Here is a 20,127-nt window from a genome sequence, read left to right as displayed (position 1 = left end):
CAATTCGATCCGTTCGATCTTCGACGCGGCGTAAACTCTTTGCGACTATCGAAAATCGCGACTGTGAAACGAAATGCAAATGGCAATCAATAAGTAAAACGGCAATTTAAAGCTGGAACGGCACGCGACCTGCACAATAACTCTGAGCAGATAACATCGGACATGCTCATTTGCGACGACCTACACGAGAGGGCAAATTAAAATAAATAAAAAAAACACGTGCCTCTCAAGTACGCACATCATGTATACTCGATTCACCAACGATTACTGTACACACGTGTGCACAACAATCGGAGATATATGGATGAATAAGAAAAGGTCTGCTATACAATTTCACTTTTTGTGGCCGAACGACAGAATGCGACCGTACTCCAAATTTCTCTTCAGGTTCAAACGATTCAAATTACCCGCCACGTGCTACGCGCAGCTCAACGTCCCCGTAGCTATAGCCGTAACCTCTGTTTACTCACCGCGCTCAATCCATCTCGTTGCCGCTAGCTTTTCAAATCTTTTCTCTTTCGAATGTTCGAAACTGCAAGCAATTTGATTCTTTACACAGCGAGGCAGAAAGCTTCCATACGGATCTGGGACGGATCGAATTAAACGTCCTTGTGCAGGATACGCGAAACAACCTCTAAACGCGTGCCCCACGACTAGCATGATTAACGAGCACGCGTAGGTAATTTAACAATGCACAATGTAATATGCGGCTAGTTGCTTCGATAGCTTGGCTCGCTTTATAATATATAATATATAATATGTGTAATATATGTGTAATATGTAATATATATAATATATAATATGTGTAATATATATAATATATAATATATATATACCGTCGCGATGTTTGCGAACCAAGTTTTGGAAGAACTGAAAACTGCAAACTTTAAAGATACGTGGTAAAAAATCGCTTTGTGTGTTTCCAGAGATGTTTCGCCGCGATTATCGATGTTCGCTCCGTTGTTTTCACGGAGAGAAGTTCAGGCGAGTGCCAGGGAACGTCGCTCGTCGTCCGTGCAGAATGTCTGACAGCGAGGAAAACTAGTCGTCGGGTCGAATGAAACGGTTCGTTGATTCGAAATCAGGATGTTTCAATTTTTCGGCGAAGGGATCTCGATGATCGTGACCTTAGCGGCCCTGTTCTACGTCTCTTGGCGAGTAAGCCTCAATGAACGCTACTCGACGCCGTACATCAGATCTATCATAACTCGCGGTATTTAGGTTTTAGCGGCAATGAAGGAGCGACGTAAGATCATGGCGGAGATGAGAGAAGTTTCTTCGAGCGTAATGTACACCATACTTACACTGGATGCAAGTAATGTTACAACAGATGCCTCGGTTTCGTAGGTTCAGCAGGCGCGTGAAAATATCGAGTACATCCGCGATCAGGTTGCCAGAGCCATGGAAGAGGTGCGTTCTATCCCCGTCACCTGTTACAGCGGAGAAGTCTCCCGACAGAGTTTGCCAGCCTGCCCGCTCACAAATCTGGACGCGACCCTAATCTAAGCGATACAATAGAATCTCTGATATCTGAACTCGCAATCAAAACACGCTTCAAGTGTAATATAGTAAAATTCAAGGCGATATATTTATTATATGTGCTGTAAAGAGATCAGTAAGGATTCAATTCAGAGATTGGAAGGGTTCTAAAAATAACCGTTTCAAGTTATTATATATCGGTTCTGACTAAAACAGTTACGAAGGATCGAGAAAATTTCGCAACTGTTATAAGGTATTTTAAAAATTGTTACTTTTCGCTTCTGAATTTTGAAGACACCGAGATCGATGCAAGCCAGATCCGATATACCGAGTTCTGAGACGTTTATTGGTTCTTTCAAGAACCAAAATCGATGTCCGCGCAACTGTTCTATTATTCGAACGTCTATGCTCTTTAGATTAGAGTTCGGATAATCAAGGTCCTATCGTATCGTAGCGTCGACATTTTTGTCTAGGCTGATCCGCCGCAATGATTTCGCAGATAAAAATGGACGTTGCCCAGGAATTGCGAATCACAGATCGACTGACTTCCGAGAGCACGAAGGTGACCGCGGCGTTGCAACGATTCTCGGAGGTCGAGGCGAACCTGCTAGAGGTAATAGGATCGTTGGCCGTTGGTCGATGGCTTGCTTGTTTAATTTGGAATTCGGGACAGTTGGTCCGGATGGACAGGAACATGGAGAGCGTGAGGATCGAGACGCCGGAGGATGTGCACGAAGAAATCCGAAGGATCGTCGCGATGGTTGAGAACAGGAGACGCGAAGATCAAGAACGTCCGCTGAACGGGACGGACATAACCGGGGCCGCGATTGGGACCAGGAATCCTATATCGAAGTTCTCCGCGTGCGGTCCTCGAGATCCCGCGTTCGACCGACCGCGAACCCCGACCACGCCGGAAGTCCGTCTGCTCGGTGATTCGGCGAGATCGTAGGCAAATAAATAGAGAAACTACAGCTGGTCTTGTCTGCCAATTGGTCTATTTTCGCGACAGACGTGTCGCTGCTACAGAGATTACGACGCCGTAGGATCAGCGGTCGAGAGGGTTCGATCCGCGGAACACCGGATAACGATCCGATCGTCCGAGGCCGGTCCAACCGACGCGATCCCTCCTACGATTGTCCGTGGTTCTCTTGAAGAAGTCGTCGAACGGTGTCCTGTCGATCTCGTCGATGTTCCGTTTGGCGAACCGTTCGGCCGGCGACAGATAGATCCGTCGGACGAGCGAGCTGGGATCGATCCATCCGCTGAAAACAAGCCGGCCACGCCGGAATTCCCGTGAGAATTCGCTCGACCGTCGGCGCGTCTCGCTTACCTGGGCAAGGAAAGTCCGCGGGCTAGGTCCGACGTCCTCCCGTACGCCGCCAAGTCACGGAGACGGTCCAGACGACCACGAGCGCCGACTATGTCGGTCGGGTCGCTGTCGTCCAGCGTATCTTGAACGAAATCGAAATGAACTCGAGTCGCAGAGCTGCCGAACGAGCGAGCGAAGCGAGTCGCTCGCAAAGCTTAACGAGAGACCGTAGTAATATTCGAAAAATAATACGGTTATGGTAGCGCAGTTATGGTAGCTGTCCGTTTGACATCTATATCGCGGGTCCGACGCAGTAGCAGGCGACTGTGACCGTGTTTCGAGAGTCCTCTTTCAAAAGACGGGCTCTTTTGACGGAGGTCCTTTCAAGCAACGAGGCTGGACACCAGTTTTCCGAGCACGCTTTAAGCAATTCGACACCGAATCGTTCGATAATGTATCGAGAGCTCGATGCGACACGGGAGAAGGATGTTTCAGTTCAGTCGGGATCGTTCGTACGTACGATTTTTATTGTCTAATGCGAGGAATTCGATACAAAGACGATCCTATCGTCGGCTATGCTCGCGGACGTTCTTCAACCGAGCGAAGAACGGGACGAAACTAAACCTGCCGTCTCTTATTGCCCGGTTGGTGCGTCGATCGCGTCACGCGAGTCGTTCTCCGCTGCGCGGGACTGCAGCTGGTGGACGGCGCGTGCCAAGTTTCGCACCAGATTTCCACCACCGATCTGATCCAGGTTTCGTCGGAAGTCGTCACGGGGGCCGCTCAAACTGCGCACCAGGTTCCCACCGCCGATCTGATCCAGATTTCGCAAGTACCGATCGTCCGCGGAGCGCACCAGGTTCCCGCCTCCGATCTGATCCAGGTTTCGAGAGTACCGATCGTCCGTGGAGCGCACCAGATTCCCGCCACCGATCTGATCCAGATTTCGAGAGAACCGATCGTCCATGGAGCGCACCAGGTTCCCGCCACCGATCTGATCCAGATTTCGAGAGTACCGATCGTCCGTGGAGCGCACCAGATTCCCGCCACCGATCTGATCCAGATTTCGAGAGAACCGATCGTCCATGGAGCGCACCAGGTTCCCGCCACCGATCTGATCCAGATTCCGCGAGAACCGATCGTCGACGGAGCGAAGCAGATTACCGCCACCGATTTGATCTAGATTTCGATCGAACCTCGCGACCTCCGTGGCCGGGTCTGACTGGTTCGAGGGCCGGCGAGCACCGAACCATTCCCGATCCCGGCTCGATTGCGGCTCCCCTTTTGCCGCCGTTTGCCCCGTCGGACCTGGAACGATCGGAGAGCGTAACCGCGACGATCGATCGATCGGTCTTCGATCCCAACCCTGGACGAAACGAGAAGCTCCCTCGCCGCGCGAGGCCGCCGGACAACGGGACGATGCGACGAGACACGTGGAACGACGGACGACGACGACGGTCGAGAAGCAAGGGGGACAAGCACGATCGGCGCACAAACACGGAGCACAAAGCGCGGCGCGACAGACGGTTTCACGGTTCGACGGTCAAACGACAAACCGGAAAACTTACCGTGGTCCTCGAGGTACGCGGCGAGAATCTCCGCCGCCGTCGGCCCGTACTGGCTCCGTTGCATCACGTTCTGCCCGGCCTGCAACCAACAATCGTTAAAAGCTCGTCCCCGCGCGAGCTTGCCGCCGGCACGCGAGCACGACACGCGTCGGCCAGCACGCGATCCGGCAGGAAGGTAAATGGGAACGTAACGACGCGTTCGATAACTCGTCGAGATCGGCGCGGATACGGCCGACGAGGACAGTCTTCAGCCGACGGGGCTGTGCTACCCGGCGTAGGAGGACCTTCGATTTCGGGGTCGGAGAGAGGACACGTCGTGGCGCAACAAGTTGCGTACCGCTGGCTCGAACCGAGCGACGAGTGAACGTTATTCTTACCGAAGGGTACGGAAGACGCGTTTTAAAATGTTTTATACTATTTTCTGGTCGCTTCTACGTTCTTTTTATTACGATTATCGAATTAATCTAGACAAAAATATAGACTATACTTAGATTAATATCAATTTAATTATCGGCAGGTAACGAATTAACGCGTCGCGATCGGATCTCTGCTACTTTCAACGGTGGAACTGACGGAGAGGAGACGCGGACGCGATGCGGAATGGAAGCGACGAACGGGTGGACGCAGTGGAAAATAATCGGATCCGAAATGCAAACATGCTTCGACTGTTTGTTGAGGGTACAACGCGCCGATCGCAAATGGTTCACAAACAAGTTTCCCGACGCGCGTTCGCTGTCCGCGCGGATTTTACCTGAACGGGACCGGCTGCTACCCAGGCTGCCGCGATCGACCAGAGGAAGATCGGCAGAGCGCAGTTACCCAGTGTCGTCATCGCGCGTCCTAAGGTCGAGTACGAGCAGCGTCGGATATGTGTCGGGTGTTCGCGTGCGAAGAATCGCGTTCCGTCTACAAGTCCTTCTAGTCTCTTTCCAACGAATATATAGAGGCGGCACGGTGGCGAAGGGGTGAAGAGGCGCGTGGACGCACGCGCCCCGACGCGATACCGGCTAACTCGAACCCGTGGGCACGCAGGACGCGGGACGAAGGACGAAATGTAAAAGGCGACGCCACCGAAACCCATTAAACGATCGGCCCGCATCGACGGGGTGGGTGCTTTTGCGACGCCCTATCTCGCCGCGTTATCTTACAAACAACCGGCACACCTAATTGAGAGTAGTTCTCCCTCGGCGGCGATCGCCGGCCGGTCGATCGCAGTTTCCCTGCCGGCAGATGCTCGAGAAAGCTTCGTCGAGAACTGGTCGAAAAAATCTCGCCCCGAATCGTTCGTTTCGTCGGGCGATTTTTCAAGACCGCCGGCTCTTCGTGCGGGGCGCGAAAAGGCGTCCGGAAAATGGGAAAGGGGTTGCTCGTTAAAAGTCGTTCTAACGGGAGCGGCGACGCGAATCGGGCGAAGGGAGCGCGCGGCCCGGCGCCCGTGCGATCGATCTTGCTCGCATCCGATGCAGAAAATAAATCCTGGAGGCCGTGGAACGCACATAAGTGCGTGGCCACGCGTGAGCGCGTCGCGATGCGTAAAAGCGCGACACACTAAATCGCGCCTACGAATCGCCCGTAAACATCCAATTCGATTATCCGCGACGCGTTAACGCTTTACGAGGCGCGAGCACGCGTCGACGAATCGACCGTTCGATCGCGCGCGCGCGACTCCGAGCGTCGGGATAGCAATTGCATTGTTGTATTCGTCGGTGTCTCGAAACGAGGGAACGCTCCGAGATCTTTTTGATCGCTTCGGCCGTGGTCCTTTGGGAGTTACGAGCTTTCTTCCTCGCCTGCTGTTTCCGCGCGTTGCCGGACGTCGCGTCGAATCGATCGCGACGAATGGAGATAGCGATAGGCCACCGGGTATCGGCACTCCGGACGATGTTTACTATGCAGTCCGTCGAAAGTTTACCTTTCCGCGGTTTACGCTCAAAATCTCCCCCCGGCCCGCCCGCGGAACTTTCGCTTTCCACTCTATCGTCCCGCGACCCTCTTTGATAGCGATCGACGCCTGAAAGCCACTCGACCAGGCTTACGCCCGTTAAAAGACTCGAGGCTTTTATCCTAATTTATCTTAACGCTGTCCGATCCCTGGATCGTACGCGATCTGGATTTGCCTTTGCTTCTGCGCTCTTTCTTGACTCTCGAATACACGCTGCTTTCGTCCCTCGGACTTTGTGCTAGCTGCATGTGTTGCGCCACGCGGGTAAATGTTCCAGTTACAACGGGTAATTCGTTTAACTCGTTATTTAAATCATGGTAAATTTGTCGAGCGTTGAATATCGACCTGAAAAACTGCGAGAATATCAACGACGTTTAATTAATGAAACCGAAAATAGAAGGATGAAATTCACTTAGAAAAAAAATAGTTTAATTCTTTTCTATGTTAACAATACTAGTTTTGTTCGGATTGTTCAATTAGCTGCTGTATACATGAATTTGTAAAAAATGTTTATAACATTAGCGTCACCCATGTTTGACCGACGCGGTACTCCACGTGTTGAATAGTTCATCAGCTAGATATTATAAGCTAAAGTACGGTAAATTCCCTCCAGTTGTCCTTTAACTTGTAGACAAACATGGACAATTTGGAATTATTATTATTAATTATTATTCGAGCCACGCGGCCCATTTTTATAGTTGTCGACACTCGGCGGCTATAAAAACGAGCCGCGAGGCTCGAATAATCGCATCTCCTTTTCCGAAATTGTCCATTCATGTTCACAAGCTGAGGGACAATCAGAGAGAATTTACTGTACCATGCGTCGCGCATCGTACAGACGTCTCTATTCTTCGATTTCCAGTATGGCGTTGTTTTTACGTCGAAAGCGCAGCACACGTGACACAAAGAGCATACTATCAGGTTTACTTCGAACCGTCGGCAGTTAAAAAATTCTTAACGAAACACTTCTTAAAATCGACCCGAAGCAACCCCTCGGAACTCGGCGATCCCTCTCCCAGAGACATCGATCCGGAATTATCGATCTCTCGACAACGTAATTGAATTTTCGTCGAGACCCGAATAAACCTGTCGCGATGTTCGAGCTTCCAGCTTTCTTTCGAGCCGTCGACAGTCCAAAAATTCCTACGCGACGCATTCGAAAATTGATTCGAGGTAACCCATCAATATCCGATCATTATTTCAAAAGGACGGAATTTGTCGATTTTCAACGTGAACTCGAACTTTCTTTCAACCCCTTGTCGTACTTTAATTACATAACCTTGCCGTACTTTAACGAGTCTACCACGTAATAGGGATTTCCAGTTAGAATCTGTTAATCATGAATATTATTCCGTTCTTTTTCGTCCGAATAAGATTCTGATTTCTTGTCGTCGCGTACTTAAACGTTTAAGTAAACGTTTAAACGACACGCAATGAATATATAAATGAATATAAATCTAAGAAATGATATAATTCTTAGAAATGATCACAATCGCGAAAAGCTTCTATTCATTGCAACCATGAAGAAAATCGCACGGCAAGGGATTAAGTAAACTGCGATATTCCAGCTGAAATTTTGTATCCCGAAGAATTGAAAATTTCAACCAGAAAAGATTGCATTATCGTTTTCCATTGAAACATAAATGATCGCCTTATTTCCCATAAGAGGAAATGCTTACTCCGGCAAGAGACGATCTAGAAAGAATAAAGTTCCTAGAAGAATAAAGTGCCGTACAGCGCCAATTAGTACACGGCGAATCGGTGAAACTGTCCGCACAGCGCCGCCAATTAGTACACGGCGAATCGATGAAACTGGTCGACAATTGATACCGACGAGGATGAATTGCACCAGCGACAACAGCGCCGCCTGTGGCGAAATCCCGAAGCTTCGCTCACTAACTCCCGTAGCGGCAAAACGTTGAAACCGTTAGACAACGTTTCCAACAGTTGATTTTGGCTAGTAGTTTGAGCGTTCTGCCACTAGGTCGAGATTATTTTCGCGAATAGCGCCATTTTTAATTCTCAGTTTACATCGCATCTTATAGAAGTAGCGATGATTCCATGCGTCGATCCCACATCTCGGGTTGCCATAATTACGTAAACTTAACAAATAAAACAGCGAGTAATTATTGTTTATCGCTTCGTGTATTTAAAAGTGGTCATTCGGTGATCGCAACACATACATTTCTTTCATTATTCGATCCGTTACAATCATAAAACGGAGAATTGTAAAAATCCTCGTATTAATCGTAGCAATCTGTTACAGAGTAGCTGTTTCGTTTTTTACCTTCTGCTGATTCGCACCGTATCCTCGGTACATTTTCTCCCTTGGCCGATCGAACGGGTTCTATTCTGTAGGTCAACGGGTCCTGATGCATCTGGTCTGGTCCCACTTCAATCTCTGGCTCTCCTCCGTTGGACGTTTTCTGTGCATGATGTCGCGGAGCTTCTTCAACAGGATGAAATTCTCGCGCAGTATACGATCCTGCTTCTCCCGCTCCAGTTGCAACCCCTTCGCGTTCAGAACCACGTGCGGCCTGCCTTCCGGTGGATTCACGTCGATCGCGCAGGTAGCACTTTTCACCTGAAACAAAATTTCGCATTCTACATTCATTTCCGAGATCTGGGCTGGAGAAACCTTCGATCACGGGTGACCTATTTTCTCTTCTTTTTTTTTTTTTAAATTATAGGGACACGAGAATTCAGAAAATAAAATAGACTCATGTCGCACAGAAATTTGATTGTGTTTCGAATTATAGAAAATTGGTATATCTTTATTAACAAAGGAATCGCATGATTAATTGAATAAAAATTTAATTGTGTTAATATCTTTATTAACAAAGGAATCACATAATATAAAACATAAAAGATATAATAACAATTCAACTCAATTCGTTGTTGCAATATTTTGTGGTGGATCTGAGAAAAGGTGGAACATTTTCAATCTTGCCGTGCCCCAAAGAGTTCAGCGATAGAAAAGTGGTAATTTAAAGCCGAGGAAAAAGTTTAAATTCGAGATAAAGTAAAGTAAATAATATAATATAATAGCGAATAATATAAATATAAATAGTAAATAACATAATAGTAAATAATAATAATAAAGTAACGTAATCGACCGGTCGACCGCGGTCAACATTTTCACCACCCCTACGTCGATCATGCCAACCGTCGTTTTGTTCTGCCGTTTCGCCGGTTTTTGTCAAAGAAACCGCGAAATCGCGTATGCCGAAAGTCGACCGTACGTTGACCCGCGATCCGGCCGGAACAACATGGACGAAGCAATCGAGACTAGGGGCGGTTTACTGAAAAGTTCCGGCGAAGCTTTTTGGCACGAGGTCCGCGAAGGTCACCCGCGGTTTCTCTACTCACTTTCAGCCGGTGCCGTTTGTAAGCTTTCCGCTCCCAATCAGTCGGAGCGGAGGAACTCCTCTTTTGGCAGGACATGATCGCGAGGATCGACGAGACCCTGACTGCTCGCAGTTCCGTTGCCCTACACCGTCGCCTAGTTTCTTTAGCAACGCTTTAGCGACCGTATCGATCCGCTGCTTGTTTGCCGCGTTTCGGCCACGTTTCGGCCGCGTTTCGTCCGCCGCGGGGCGCGCGATCGCGAAAATCTCGGTCCTGGTCGATGCCGATTTTATTCCTCCCCCCCGGTTATGTCAATTACACCGAGCGGATTTTTCCGATTTTTCTGCTTCGATGCAGCGTTTTTTTTTGGAAATGTTCGTTCCGAGACGAAGCTTCGGGAATCAAGACGCACGCTCTGCGCACACCAAAGACGATTACAGAAGATTCGCCTCAGATTGACGCTCGGATTGCACACAAAAATGGGCAATTTCGGCTCGTTTTTGTGATCGTTGACAATCGGTAGTTGTAAAAAACGAGCCGCAAGGTTCGAACAATCGTGACTTCTTCAAATTGTCCATTTTTGTGCGCGATCTGAGCGCGAATTAGGGAGAAATTACTGTACAGTAAATTCTCCCCAATTTTTATTCAGCTTGTAAACTGAAATGGACAATTTGGAACGAGGAGATACGATCATTCGAGCTTCGCGACTCATTTTTATAATTGTCGACTAATTGTCGTCGAATCGTTGTTGAATAATTTTCTTAAATTGTCCATTTTTGTGCGCGATCTGAATGCGAATTAGGGAGAAATTATTAAACACTATATTCTCCCCAATTGTCCTTCAGCTTGTAAACTGAAATGGACAATTTGGGACGAGGAGATACGATCATTCGAGCCTCGCGACTCATTTTTATAATTGTCGACTAATTGTCATCGAATCGTTGTTGAATAATTTTCTCAAATTGTCCATTTTTGTGCGCGATCTGAATGCGAATTAGGGAGAAATTATTAAACACTATATTCTCCCCAATTGTCCTTCAGCTTGTAAACTGAAATGGACAATTTGGGACGAGGAGATACGATCATTCGAGCCTCGCGACTCATTTTTATAATTGTCGACTAATTGTCATCGAATCGTTGTTGAATAATTTTCTCAAATTGTCCATTTTTGTGCGCGATCTGAATGCGAATTAGGGAGAAATTATTAAACACTATATTCTCCCCAATTGTCCTTCAGCTTGTAGACTGAAATGGACACAATTTGGGACGAGGAGATACGATTATTCGAGCTTCGCGACTCATTTTTACAATTGTCGACTAATTGTCGTTGAATAATCTTCCCAAATTGTCCATTTTTGTGGGCGATCCGAGCGCGAATTAGGGAGAAATTATTCTACAATAAATTCTCCCCAATTTTCCTTCAACTTGTAAACTGAAATATACAATTTGGAACGAGGAGATACGATCATTCGAGCTTCGCGACTCATTTTTATAATTGTCGACAAATTGTTGTTCAATCGTTGTTGAATAATCTTCCCAAATTGTCCATTTTTGTGCGCGAATTAGGGAGAAATTATTCTACAATAAATTCTCCCCAATTTTCCTTCAGCCTGTAAACAGAAGTTAACAATTAATAAGAGAAGATATGATTATTCGAACCTTCCAACTTATTTGTATAATTAATCAACAATACGAGCGTCGATCGGGCACAGTTCAAATCTAAAAAATAACGAGACTGAACTCAACAATTTCAAGACAGAGATTTCCTACGATAGCAAATACCGTCTCGATGATTTCGAAAGCTTGGAAGAAAAAATGTACAAAAAAAGAAAGATTCCTTTAATTAACAAAAGGTCACACAGAAATTGTCGGATGCGAGCACATGGCGATGGAAGATTTACACGGTCGTTTTACGCGTTTCTGGTTCGAATTTCAGTCGGCCGCGCATACGGTGGGGGGGGGGGGCAGCGGGGAGAGGGGTTTCCATAAAGAAGCGGGGCAAGAAATACGCGCGTGCACCAGCTCCGGGATCCCCATCGACGTGATTTCCCGTCGGAGGCTGGGATTGGCGAGGCTGCTGGACCAATCCGAGCCGAACAGGGGCGGGCGGTCCCGTCGACGCTGGTTTTTCACGGCGGCCGTCGCGACGCCGCGTCGGACGCACGCGTCAAATTATTCATTTCGCCGTGCTTTGCATTCATGGCGACGCATTCCCGTCGTCGACGATTCTCCCCCCTCCTCCGTCGACGCCGCGTTCCGACGGCGAATGACCCGAACCGCCGAGCTTCGCGAAACACTCGATCGATTTAATGGGAAACGAAGAAGACCTCGCGATTTTACCGTATTTCCGGTCGATGATGTTGCATCGTAAAAAATAACAAGGTGTATCTCAGTTTTTGTTTTCAAGTTCTCGTTTTAATTTCTTGAAAATTAAGAGTTTATATTAATTTATTTATCTCTTCTTGCTTCGATTTCGTCGAGACGTTTCGTTGGACCGACGTATAATTCGTTCAACCGGATTATAAATGAACATAATTTGTCACGCGTTTATTATCGTTTATTCGCAGCGATTTCGCAGGCTGTATATAGTATATATAGTATATAGTATATAGTATATAGTATATAGTATATAGTATATAGTATATAGTATATAGTATATAGTATATGTAGTAGATATATATATATATATATATAGTATATAGTATATGTAGTAGATATATATATAGTATATAGTATATGTAGTAGATATATATATAGTATATATGTATAGTATACTACTATATATATACTACTACTATACTATATTACTACTATACTACTACTACTACTACTACTACTACCACTATACTACTATATATAGTACAGTATATAGATAGTATATACTATATATACAAAAGGTAAAAAAAGTAATATACAAAAATGGCCGACCTGTTTAGAATTGTCGGTGCGCCAGCATTGTCACGGAAATGGGCCGGAACACTGCAAATATTTATCAAATTTTGCTTGCGATCCATTGTACCCGTCGAACTTTCTTGCACACAACGATGCGCAAGAAAAGGTTACCTTTAAATGAAATATAACCTTTTCTTTAAATATTTGACTAATTTCTGGTAGAGCGAAAACGGCCGATATTCTTGCAATCTTTCCCAGGTTGAAACTTTCAATTCTTCGGGACACAAGATTTCGGCTGGAATATCGCAGTTTACTTTTCTAAGTTTAAGATTGTAGTATATATATACTATATACTATATATACTCGTATATACGCACACAGCTTACATAAACACTCGGCATGTGCTGATCTATTCGAGCCAATGCTCCCAGTAACAGCAAGTCGATTACTATTTCTATTTCTGAATTTTTGTTATAACTTATTAATAAAACTCTATATGACCTATGTTTACATAATATTTTTTTTTAACTTTGTGCCATAGAATACACTGACAAAGTTTGAACATTAAATCCTGGGACACCCTGTATATATACTATATATACTATATACAATAACTATAATAATAAGAACTACGAGACACGTTTTATGAGTTTTTCGTTACGGACACAGAAATCCAAGGGACAACTTAATATTCTCAATTTTCCTTCGTCGTCCCAACTAATCTCTACAAATTTTTCCGTTTTCTTCCGCTAATTCCCCAATAAATTGGCTTGGTATCCAAATAAAGTTTAAAACGTTCCGGCCAATTGCCGGGAAGGGAAAAGGTGTTCCGTTTTAGGCGTCGACCGAATTCCCGTGCCCGACCGTAATTGTGCTCCCCGGAAAAAAAGCGTTCTCCCATGCCCTGCTCCAAATAATCAAAATCTTCGTGGTCTCCATCGTAAAGACCGGCACCGCCGGCGACCGACAATTAGGATAGCCGTAAAACCGTTGTTGTAAGGTCCTTCGAACGTGGCGTGAAAGTCACCGACCAAGTCATCGACCATTGGCTAAGTTTTACAATTTTGTGTCGCCCGTAATTTCGGATTTTATTAACAACGGTTGTACGACGAGAGAATCGAGGATCCCTCGAAGGACTCTCGGGACTGGCCTGCCAGGCGACGGCCGGGGTCTAATCGGGGATGCAGGGCAAAAGTAGCGGCAATAAACACCGGCGGTGAAGAACGTCGGTCGTAAAACACGAACGTCGCCGTAAACCACGTCCCGAAGATGTTGCTGCTCCTCTCGGTTCGACGCGGCCGAACATTCGGAGCGGGGATCTCCTTACCTGTGCACCCTCGCCTCCAGCTACCCTCTCGCCAAACCGAGGCCACCCATAGAAAACGTTTATTACACCATATCGTGACCTCGGGAAATGGCCGAACTGTTTAGAATGATCGGTGTGCCAGCATTGTCACGGAAATGGGCCGGAACACTGCAAACATTGATCCAATTTTGCCTGCGATCCGTTGTGCCCGTCGAACTTGCTTGCACAACGATGCGCAAGAAAAGGTCACCTTTGAATGAAATATGACCGAATATTGGACTAATTTCTCCGAGAGCGAAAGCGGCCGATATTCTTGCAATTTTGGGCAATCTTTCCCAGGTTGAAATTTTCAATACTCTTCGGGACACAGGATTTTGGCTGGAATATATATCGCAGTTTACTTAACACGTTCCGTGCCGAGATTTTTTTACTCGAATCTTCACACTTTGATATTCTACTAAAACTTGATGTATTACGTGCAATTATTAATTCTCGTACACATAACAACGTAACAAAAACTTATCAACGCCCATTCTTGCGGTGGAAATTGATTCTTCGGTTCTAAATTTCTTGTAAACAATTTGTTCAGTTCACTAAGTAAACATGCAAGCGTGTACCATCGATGGTACACGTGGCACGGAACGTGTTAAACCCTCGTCGTGCTGTTTCCTTCGTGGCTGCAACGATTAGAAGCTTTCCGATTGTACTCGTTTCTGAGAAGATAAGGGACGATTTATTATTATTTGTGTATTATTTATTTATTATATTCATTGCGTGCCGTTTAAACGTTTGCTTGAATGTTTAAGTACGCGACGACAAGAAATCAAAATCGAAAGAAAGGAAATAAGGCGATCATTTATGTTTCAATGGAAAACGATAATGCAATCTTCTCCGGTTGAAATTTTCAATTCCTCGGGACACAAAATTTCGGCTGGAATATCGCAGTTTACTTAATCCCTTGACGTGCGATTTTCTTCGTGGTTGCAATGAATAGAAGCTTTTCGCGATTGTGATCATTTCTAAGAATTATATCATTTCTTAGATTTATATTCATTTATATATTCATTGCGTGTCGTTTAAACGTTTAAGTAAACGTTCAAGTACGTGACGACAAGAAATCGGAATTTTATTCGGACTAAAAAGAACGGAATAATATTCACGATTAACAGGTTCTAACTGGAAATCTCTATTACGTGTTAGACTCGTTAAAAGTACGGCAAAGTTATGTAATGCTAAAGTGCGACAAGGGGTTGAAAGAAAGTTCGAGTTCACGTTGAAAATCGACAAATTCCGTGCTTTTGAAATAATGATCGGATATTGATGGGTTACCTCGAATCAATTTTCGAATGCGTCGCGTAGGAATTTTTGGACTGTCGACGGCTCGAAAGAAAGCTGGAAGCTCGAACATCGCGACAGGTTTATTCGGGTCTCGACGAAAATTCAATTACGTTGTCGAGAGATCGATAATTCCGGATCGATGTCTCTGGGAGAGGGATCGCCGAGTTCCGAGGGGTTGCTTCGGGTCGATTTTAAGAAGTGTTTCGTTAAGAATTTTTTAACTGCCGACGGTTCGAATTAAACCTGATAGTATGCTCTTTGTGTCACGTGTGCTGCGCTTTCGGCGTAAAAACAACGCCATACTGGAAATCGAAGCATAGAGACGCCTGTACGATGCGCGACGCATGGTACAGTAAATTTTCTCCGATTGTCCCTCAGCTTGTGAACATGAATGGACAATTTTGGGAAAAGGAGATGCGATTATTCGAGCTTCGCGTCTCGTTTTTATAGCCGCCGAGTGTCGACAACTATAAAAATGGGTCGCGTGGCTCGAATAATGATTAATAATAATGATTCCAAATCGTCCATTTTTGTCTACAAGTTAAAGGTTAATTGGAGGGAATTTACTGTACTTTGGGTTATAATATATAGCTCATAAACTGTTCGACACGTGGTGTACCGCGTCGGTCAAACATGGGTGACGCTAATGTTATAAACATTTTGTACAAATTCACGTATACAGCAGCTAATTGAACAATCCGAACAAAACTAGTATTGTTAACATAGATAATAATCTTGACATAACCTTGACATAACGCTAACGTGGGTGACGATAATGTGGGTGACGCTAATGCCATAAATATTTTTTGGAAATTCATGTTTACAGCAGCTAATTGAACGACCTGGACGGTGCTAGGGTTGTTAGAATAAGAAAGGGTTATTGGCAATACAGGCAGCTATAAAGATGTGCCACGTGGCTCCAATAATCCTTTCTTTTCTTCCCAAATTGCCCATTTTTGTGGGCAGGTATGGTGCTGGTGGAAAATTAGGAGCATTCATTGTACCACGAGGATCAAATAGCACGTTCATTTTGCAACGCAGCTTGTTCACATTGTTTGCTAAACAAAAGGCCGCTTCACGAAGTAATATTTATAGAAAATGATTGTCGGGGGTTAAATGATTGCAATTAATCTACAGAAATGTCATGATACTTTTATGGACTATAATAATTGTCCGAAAATGAAACAATTAAGTCCGATTTATTTTCCTAAACTTTCGGATAAGGTTTAACAATAAAAGCCGCTCAAAATATCCTGGGATTCCTATTCCGACGTATTCATCGGACAGTATATTTTGATACCATGCACTCTTTTTTTCGCGAAAAGTTGCGCTCTTCGGTGTTATTCAACAAAATATGTCGCCACATATGCACATATATGGTAATCCACATATGCGAAAAGATCGCAGCGAATTTTCCGGCGCTGTGGCGAAATTAATGAAAATATCTTTCAGACGAAAGCGACTCGTTGTTCTACCAACGATACAAATTGTGTCAGCATAAATAATAATAATAATAATATATAAATATAATAATAATAATAATAATAATAATAATATATAAATATAATAATAATAATATATAAATATATATAATATAATAAATAAATAATAATAATCGGCATAAAAGTTTTTCATTCGATAAGAAATAAAGACGACAACAGCATTTTTTTCACATCTTTTCCAAATCGTATAATTTTCTTTTACGCAGATCGTCGACGCATTTTCGCATCTTCCTCGACGAACGATTAAGGCATTTCGATTGAAAATTCATCGACTTTTAAGAGCCATCATTCTTGATCCTGAACGGCCAATTGGGGTGCGCCCTGTCAACGAGGATCCGGCAACAAGCAACGCGATTTCGCGAACAAAGGATGAAGACAAAATTCGTGAACTTCTGCTTCGAATCGGACGTCTCCGCGATGGCGGCTTACACGAGCAACAGAGTTTCACTGAACTTTTTGATGCTCGGAGCGACGGGAGGCTCCGAGGGGGAGGCTCCGGAACGAATAAAAAAACGGATAAATGGGTATCCGTGGCGGGTAACGCGGATCGTGCAAAGGGTCGTCGATCTTAATCGCGGATCCTCGACAATGATCCTCTCAAATGGATGAGCCCTTGGCACTCGAGAGCGAGCGAGCGAGCGAGAGAGAGAGAGAGAGAGAGAGAGAGAGAGCGAGAGAGACGATGATGAAGATCTCTTCCCTCGAGGGGATACACGCTGTTACAGCCTCGAACGCGAGCACTGGCTCCCGGCACGAAAATAGGGACCCCCTACACGTATTTCCTATATCTACGGGGGACACGTCGGCCAATCCCCGTACTCGATGATCCTGATACAGTATATTATATCATCGTACTGCCACTCGTCGCCTCGCCCATCCTTTTCATCTGCCGGAGCCTGCAGCTGAAACTCGGATATCCTTTTCTCTGTTCGCCAACAGTTTTATTCGCTCGGATCTTTGTGTATCTTCCGAGAAAGAACAACGATTAGAATTGCCCCCCCCCCCGCCGCGGGAGAATCTGTTCGCTGGCAAACATTATGAATATTATTAGTGTAAAATCCTTTTCTGGCACGCGCTCGCACTCGTACATTGGGAAATCCTGTTGACGTGCAGTGGCGTGCAATCCTGTGACGAGGGTGAGATCGTCTAGTTACGGTATTTTCGTTTTTTCGCTTGAAGATGGAAGTATATATTTTAATTTAATGCAAAATATTGTTTTTATATATATATATATACTTCCATCTTCAAGCGAAAAGACGAAAATACTATGTTATACTACTATATTATTATTATACTACTATTATTATACTACTATATTATAATACTATATTATACTACTATATTATAATACTAAAGACGAAAATCCTTAATTTAAATCTATATTTAAATCTATATATATATATATATATATATATATATATATATATATAATCTATATATAAAATCCTTAATTTAAATTTCAAATCATCACAATTTATATGAAATAACCTAAAAGAAACTTTCTCAATTTAATTTTATAATGTTTAGATTAAATTAAGATTAAGGATTTAAATATTAAGGATTAAGTGTTAAGGTTTGAATTTTTTAAATTATAATTGAGGATTTCAGTAGATTTTCTTTTAACTTTAATAGCGAATAGGAGTAACTATTATTAGATTAAAATTAAGGATTTAAGTATTAAGGATTAAATGTTAAGATTCGAATTTTTTAAATTAAAATTAAGGATTTCAGTAGATTTTCTTTTAATTTCGATAGTGAATTGGGGTGACTATTATTAAATTAAATTGGGGAAGGTATTTATTAAGTTATTTCATATAAATTGTGATGATTTTAAGTTTAAATTAAGGATTTTAATCAAATTTAATGAAATTACTTAGACATTGGTTTAATTTAGTTAATACAATAAAATCGTGAGAAACCACAGCGACACGATTCTATTCTACAATTTAATCAAGTATTTAACAGTTTTAAGTGAAATATTTTGACACGAAATTATTAAACTAATAAATAAATCGTACAATAGTGTTCATTCTAAGAAGATCTCTTACCAAATGATTACTCGTTTGTAAGTAACAATAACGGTTGCATTAATATTAGCAAAATAATAAATTAATAGCAACAAAAGAGTTTCACCAACATAATCCAGTGACCGAATCGATAATAAACATCCACGATTATATTATATTATATTATTATATATTATATTACATTATATTACATTAATTCTATTTTGCAATTCTATTTTCCTTTGGTGATCGAGCTGTTTCGAACCTGAAAAGGAAGTAAATCCGTTTTGAGGAAAACCGGATAGAAGAAGAACGAGAATAGGATAGAACAATTTCATCCAAGGACGGTGGACTAACTTTCTCCGATTATTATGGTCGACGGTATAAAAGATCGACCATATCATTGGCCAATTCTCTGTGCTAATTCGAAAAGCGACAGCATTTTATTGCACGATCATCGTACCCGGATTAACCTGTAACATACTAGTCATTAGTTTACAACTTAATTTTATGCTTCATCTTCGAATTAACTTTAATCTTATCCCTCCCCTCCCCCTCCCCGGACAAGTTTCGTCGGTCATTCCGTATCGTTTCAGCACCGAAACTTCGTCTATATTATTTTTTTTTTTTATGAAACGACTCCTTCAGCCCGCGCACAGCAATAAATCAAATTGAAATTCAGTCTACCGAGAGTCGAGGCTGGTCGTTTTTTTTCAGTTGCCGTTTCCTACCCGTAGGTCGAGTCGTAAATAACTTCTTACGCGGCTAGGTAGAATTTATTGTTCGCATCTTCCCGCTCGGGACGAACAATAGCTTTTGCTTTCGCAAAACAGTCGAGAGGGCTCGAAATAAAAAAGTGAGAAAGCGACCAGAAAAGATAAATGAGAAAGAACGAAGTAAATGGAAAAAAGAAAAACAGAACAAAATAAATGTATGACTTGATCGAACGGTAATTGGTGCATCGAGCAACGAGAGAACTGCCCTCGTGTTAGCACGATTAGGCGATTATTTATTTTTAAATTCGTGATTACTGTTCGCGAGACGCTAATTTTCTGGCTGCGTGAAAACAATTCCTCTCTTCCTCGACGATCCTAACGAGACGAATACTTTCGGATGAAATTTTTCGAATTTATGATAATAATTAATTATAATAATTTATAATAATAATATTAACCATATTATATTATAAATATATAATAATATATATTTATATAATATATAATAAATAATAAATAATATAATAATAAATAATATAATAATGATATTATATTATATTATAAATTTATAATTACAATATTATGAATTTATAATAATAATAATAATTAATTTCTGTCTTTTTCTATAATTCGAGAAATTTCAGCGCAAGTTGCAGTCGGTCCGAGCGACGAAACAAAAAAGAGATACGACAAGAAAATCCGATTTTCCCGCGGAAAGTGC

At 43.4% G+C, this 20,127-nt stretch overlaps 3 protein-coding genes across 5 annotated transcripts; 1 reads left to right on the top strand and 2 right to left on the bottom strand.

The window, feature by feature from the left end:
• The first annotated feature begins 182 nt into the window (after window positions 1-182).
• LOC117229978 (uncharacterized) lies at window positions 183-2,450 on the top strand. 2 transcript variants are annotated; one of them, XM_076518998.1, is made up of 6 exons: window positions 183-675; window positions 927-1,158; window positions 1,222-1,284; window positions 1,348-1,410; window positions 1,979-2,092; window positions 2,153-2,450. In XM_076518998.1, exons 2-6 carry the CDS (start codon window positions 1,087-1,089, stop codon window positions 2,426-2,428), a joined length of 588 nt encoding a protein of 195 aa, XP_076375113.1. In that variant the 5' UTR covers window positions 183-675; window positions 927-1,086; the 3' UTR covers window positions 2,429-2,450. The 2 variants fall into 2 exon arrangements, with proteins under 2 accessions (XP_076375113.1, XP_033342855.2); XM_033486964.2 differs by having other exon boundaries at window positions 183-679.
• A 7-nt stretch (window positions 2,451-2,457) lies between these two features.
• Window positions 2,458-5,705, bottom strand: LOC117229974 (uncharacterized). Of its 2 annotated transcripts, XM_033486961.2 has the most exons (4): window positions 5,108-5,604; window positions 4,357-4,435; window positions 2,810-2,930; window positions 2,458-2,741 (listed from the first exon to the last, which is right to left on the bottom strand). In XM_033486961.2, exons 1-4 carry the CDS (start codon window positions 5,453-5,455, stop codon window positions 2,525-2,527), a joined length of 765 nt encoding a protein of 254 aa, XP_033342852.2. In that variant the 5' UTR covers window positions 5,456-5,604; the 3' UTR covers window positions 2,458-2,524. The 2 variants fall into 2 exon arrangements, with proteins under 2 accessions (XP_033342852.2, XP_033342851.2); XM_033486960.2 differs by lacking the exons at window positions 2,458-2,741; window positions 2,810-2,930 and adding an exon at window positions 3,295-4,096 and having other exon boundaries at window positions 5,108-5,705.
• Window positions 5,706-8,424: 2,719 nt separating this feature from the next.
• On the bottom strand, window positions 8,425-10,146 carry LOC117229864 (uncharacterized protein CFAP97D2). The gene is made up of 2 exons (XM_033486728.2): window positions 9,668-10,146; window positions 8,425-8,882 (listed from the first exon to the last, which is right to left on the bottom strand). The coding sequence occupies exons 1-2, from the start codon at window positions 9,740-9,742 to the stop codon at window positions 8,658-8,660; spliced, it is 300 nt and encodes a 99-aa protein (XP_033342619.2). The 5' UTR covers window positions 9,743-10,146; the 3' UTR covers window positions 8,425-8,657.
• Between the last annotated feature and the right edge of the window lie 9,981 nt (window positions 10,147-20,127).

This window comes from Megalopta genalis, chromosome 2 (assembly GCF_051020955.1).
Source record: "Megalopta genalis isolate 19385.01 chromosome 2, iyMegGena1_principal, whole genome shotgun sequence".
In the NCBI taxonomy this organism is placed as follows: domain Eukaryota; kingdom Metazoa; phylum Arthropoda; class Insecta; order Hymenoptera; family Halictidae; genus Megalopta; species Megalopta genalis.
Note: the sequence above shows the minus strand (reverse complement) of the source record. Positions and strands in the feature narration are given on the sequence as shown.

Bases quoted from the DNA above. Each gene is read 5' to 3' on its own strand.
- LOC117229978 (XM_076518998.1), top strand. From the start codon at position 1,087: ATGTTTCAATTTTTCGGCGAAGGGATCTCGATGATCGTGACCTTAGCG. The intron at 1,159-1,221 runs GTAAGCCTCAAT...CGCGGTATTTAG, and splicing joins TGTTCTACGTCTCTTGGCGA to GTTTTAGCGGCAATGAAGGA. The intron at 1,285-1,347 runs GTAATGTACACC...TCGGTTTCGTAG, and splicing joins TGAGAGAAGTTTCTTCGAGC to GTTCAGCAGGCGCGTGAAAA.
- LOC117229974 (XM_033486960.2), bottom strand. From the start codon at position 5,455: ATGCGGGCCGATCGTTTAATGGGTTTCGGTGGCGTCGCCTTTTACATT. The intron at 4,436-5,107 runs GTAAAATCCGCG...TGTTGGTTGCAG, and splicing joins TAGCAGCCGGTCCCGTTCAG to GCCGGGCAGAACGTGATGCA. The intron at 4,097-4,356 runs GTAAGTTTTCCG...CGATCGTTCCAG, and splicing joins CGCGTACCTCGAGGACCACG to GTCCGACGGGGCAAACGGCG.
- LOC117229864 (XM_033486728.2), bottom strand. From the start codon at position 9,742: ATGTCCTGCCAAAAGAGGAGTTCCTCCGCTCCGACTGATTGGGAGCGG. The intron at 8,883-9,667 runs GTGAGTAGAGAA...ATTTTGTTTCAG, and splicing joins ACAAACGGCACCGGCTGAAA to GTGAAAAGTGCTACCTGCGC.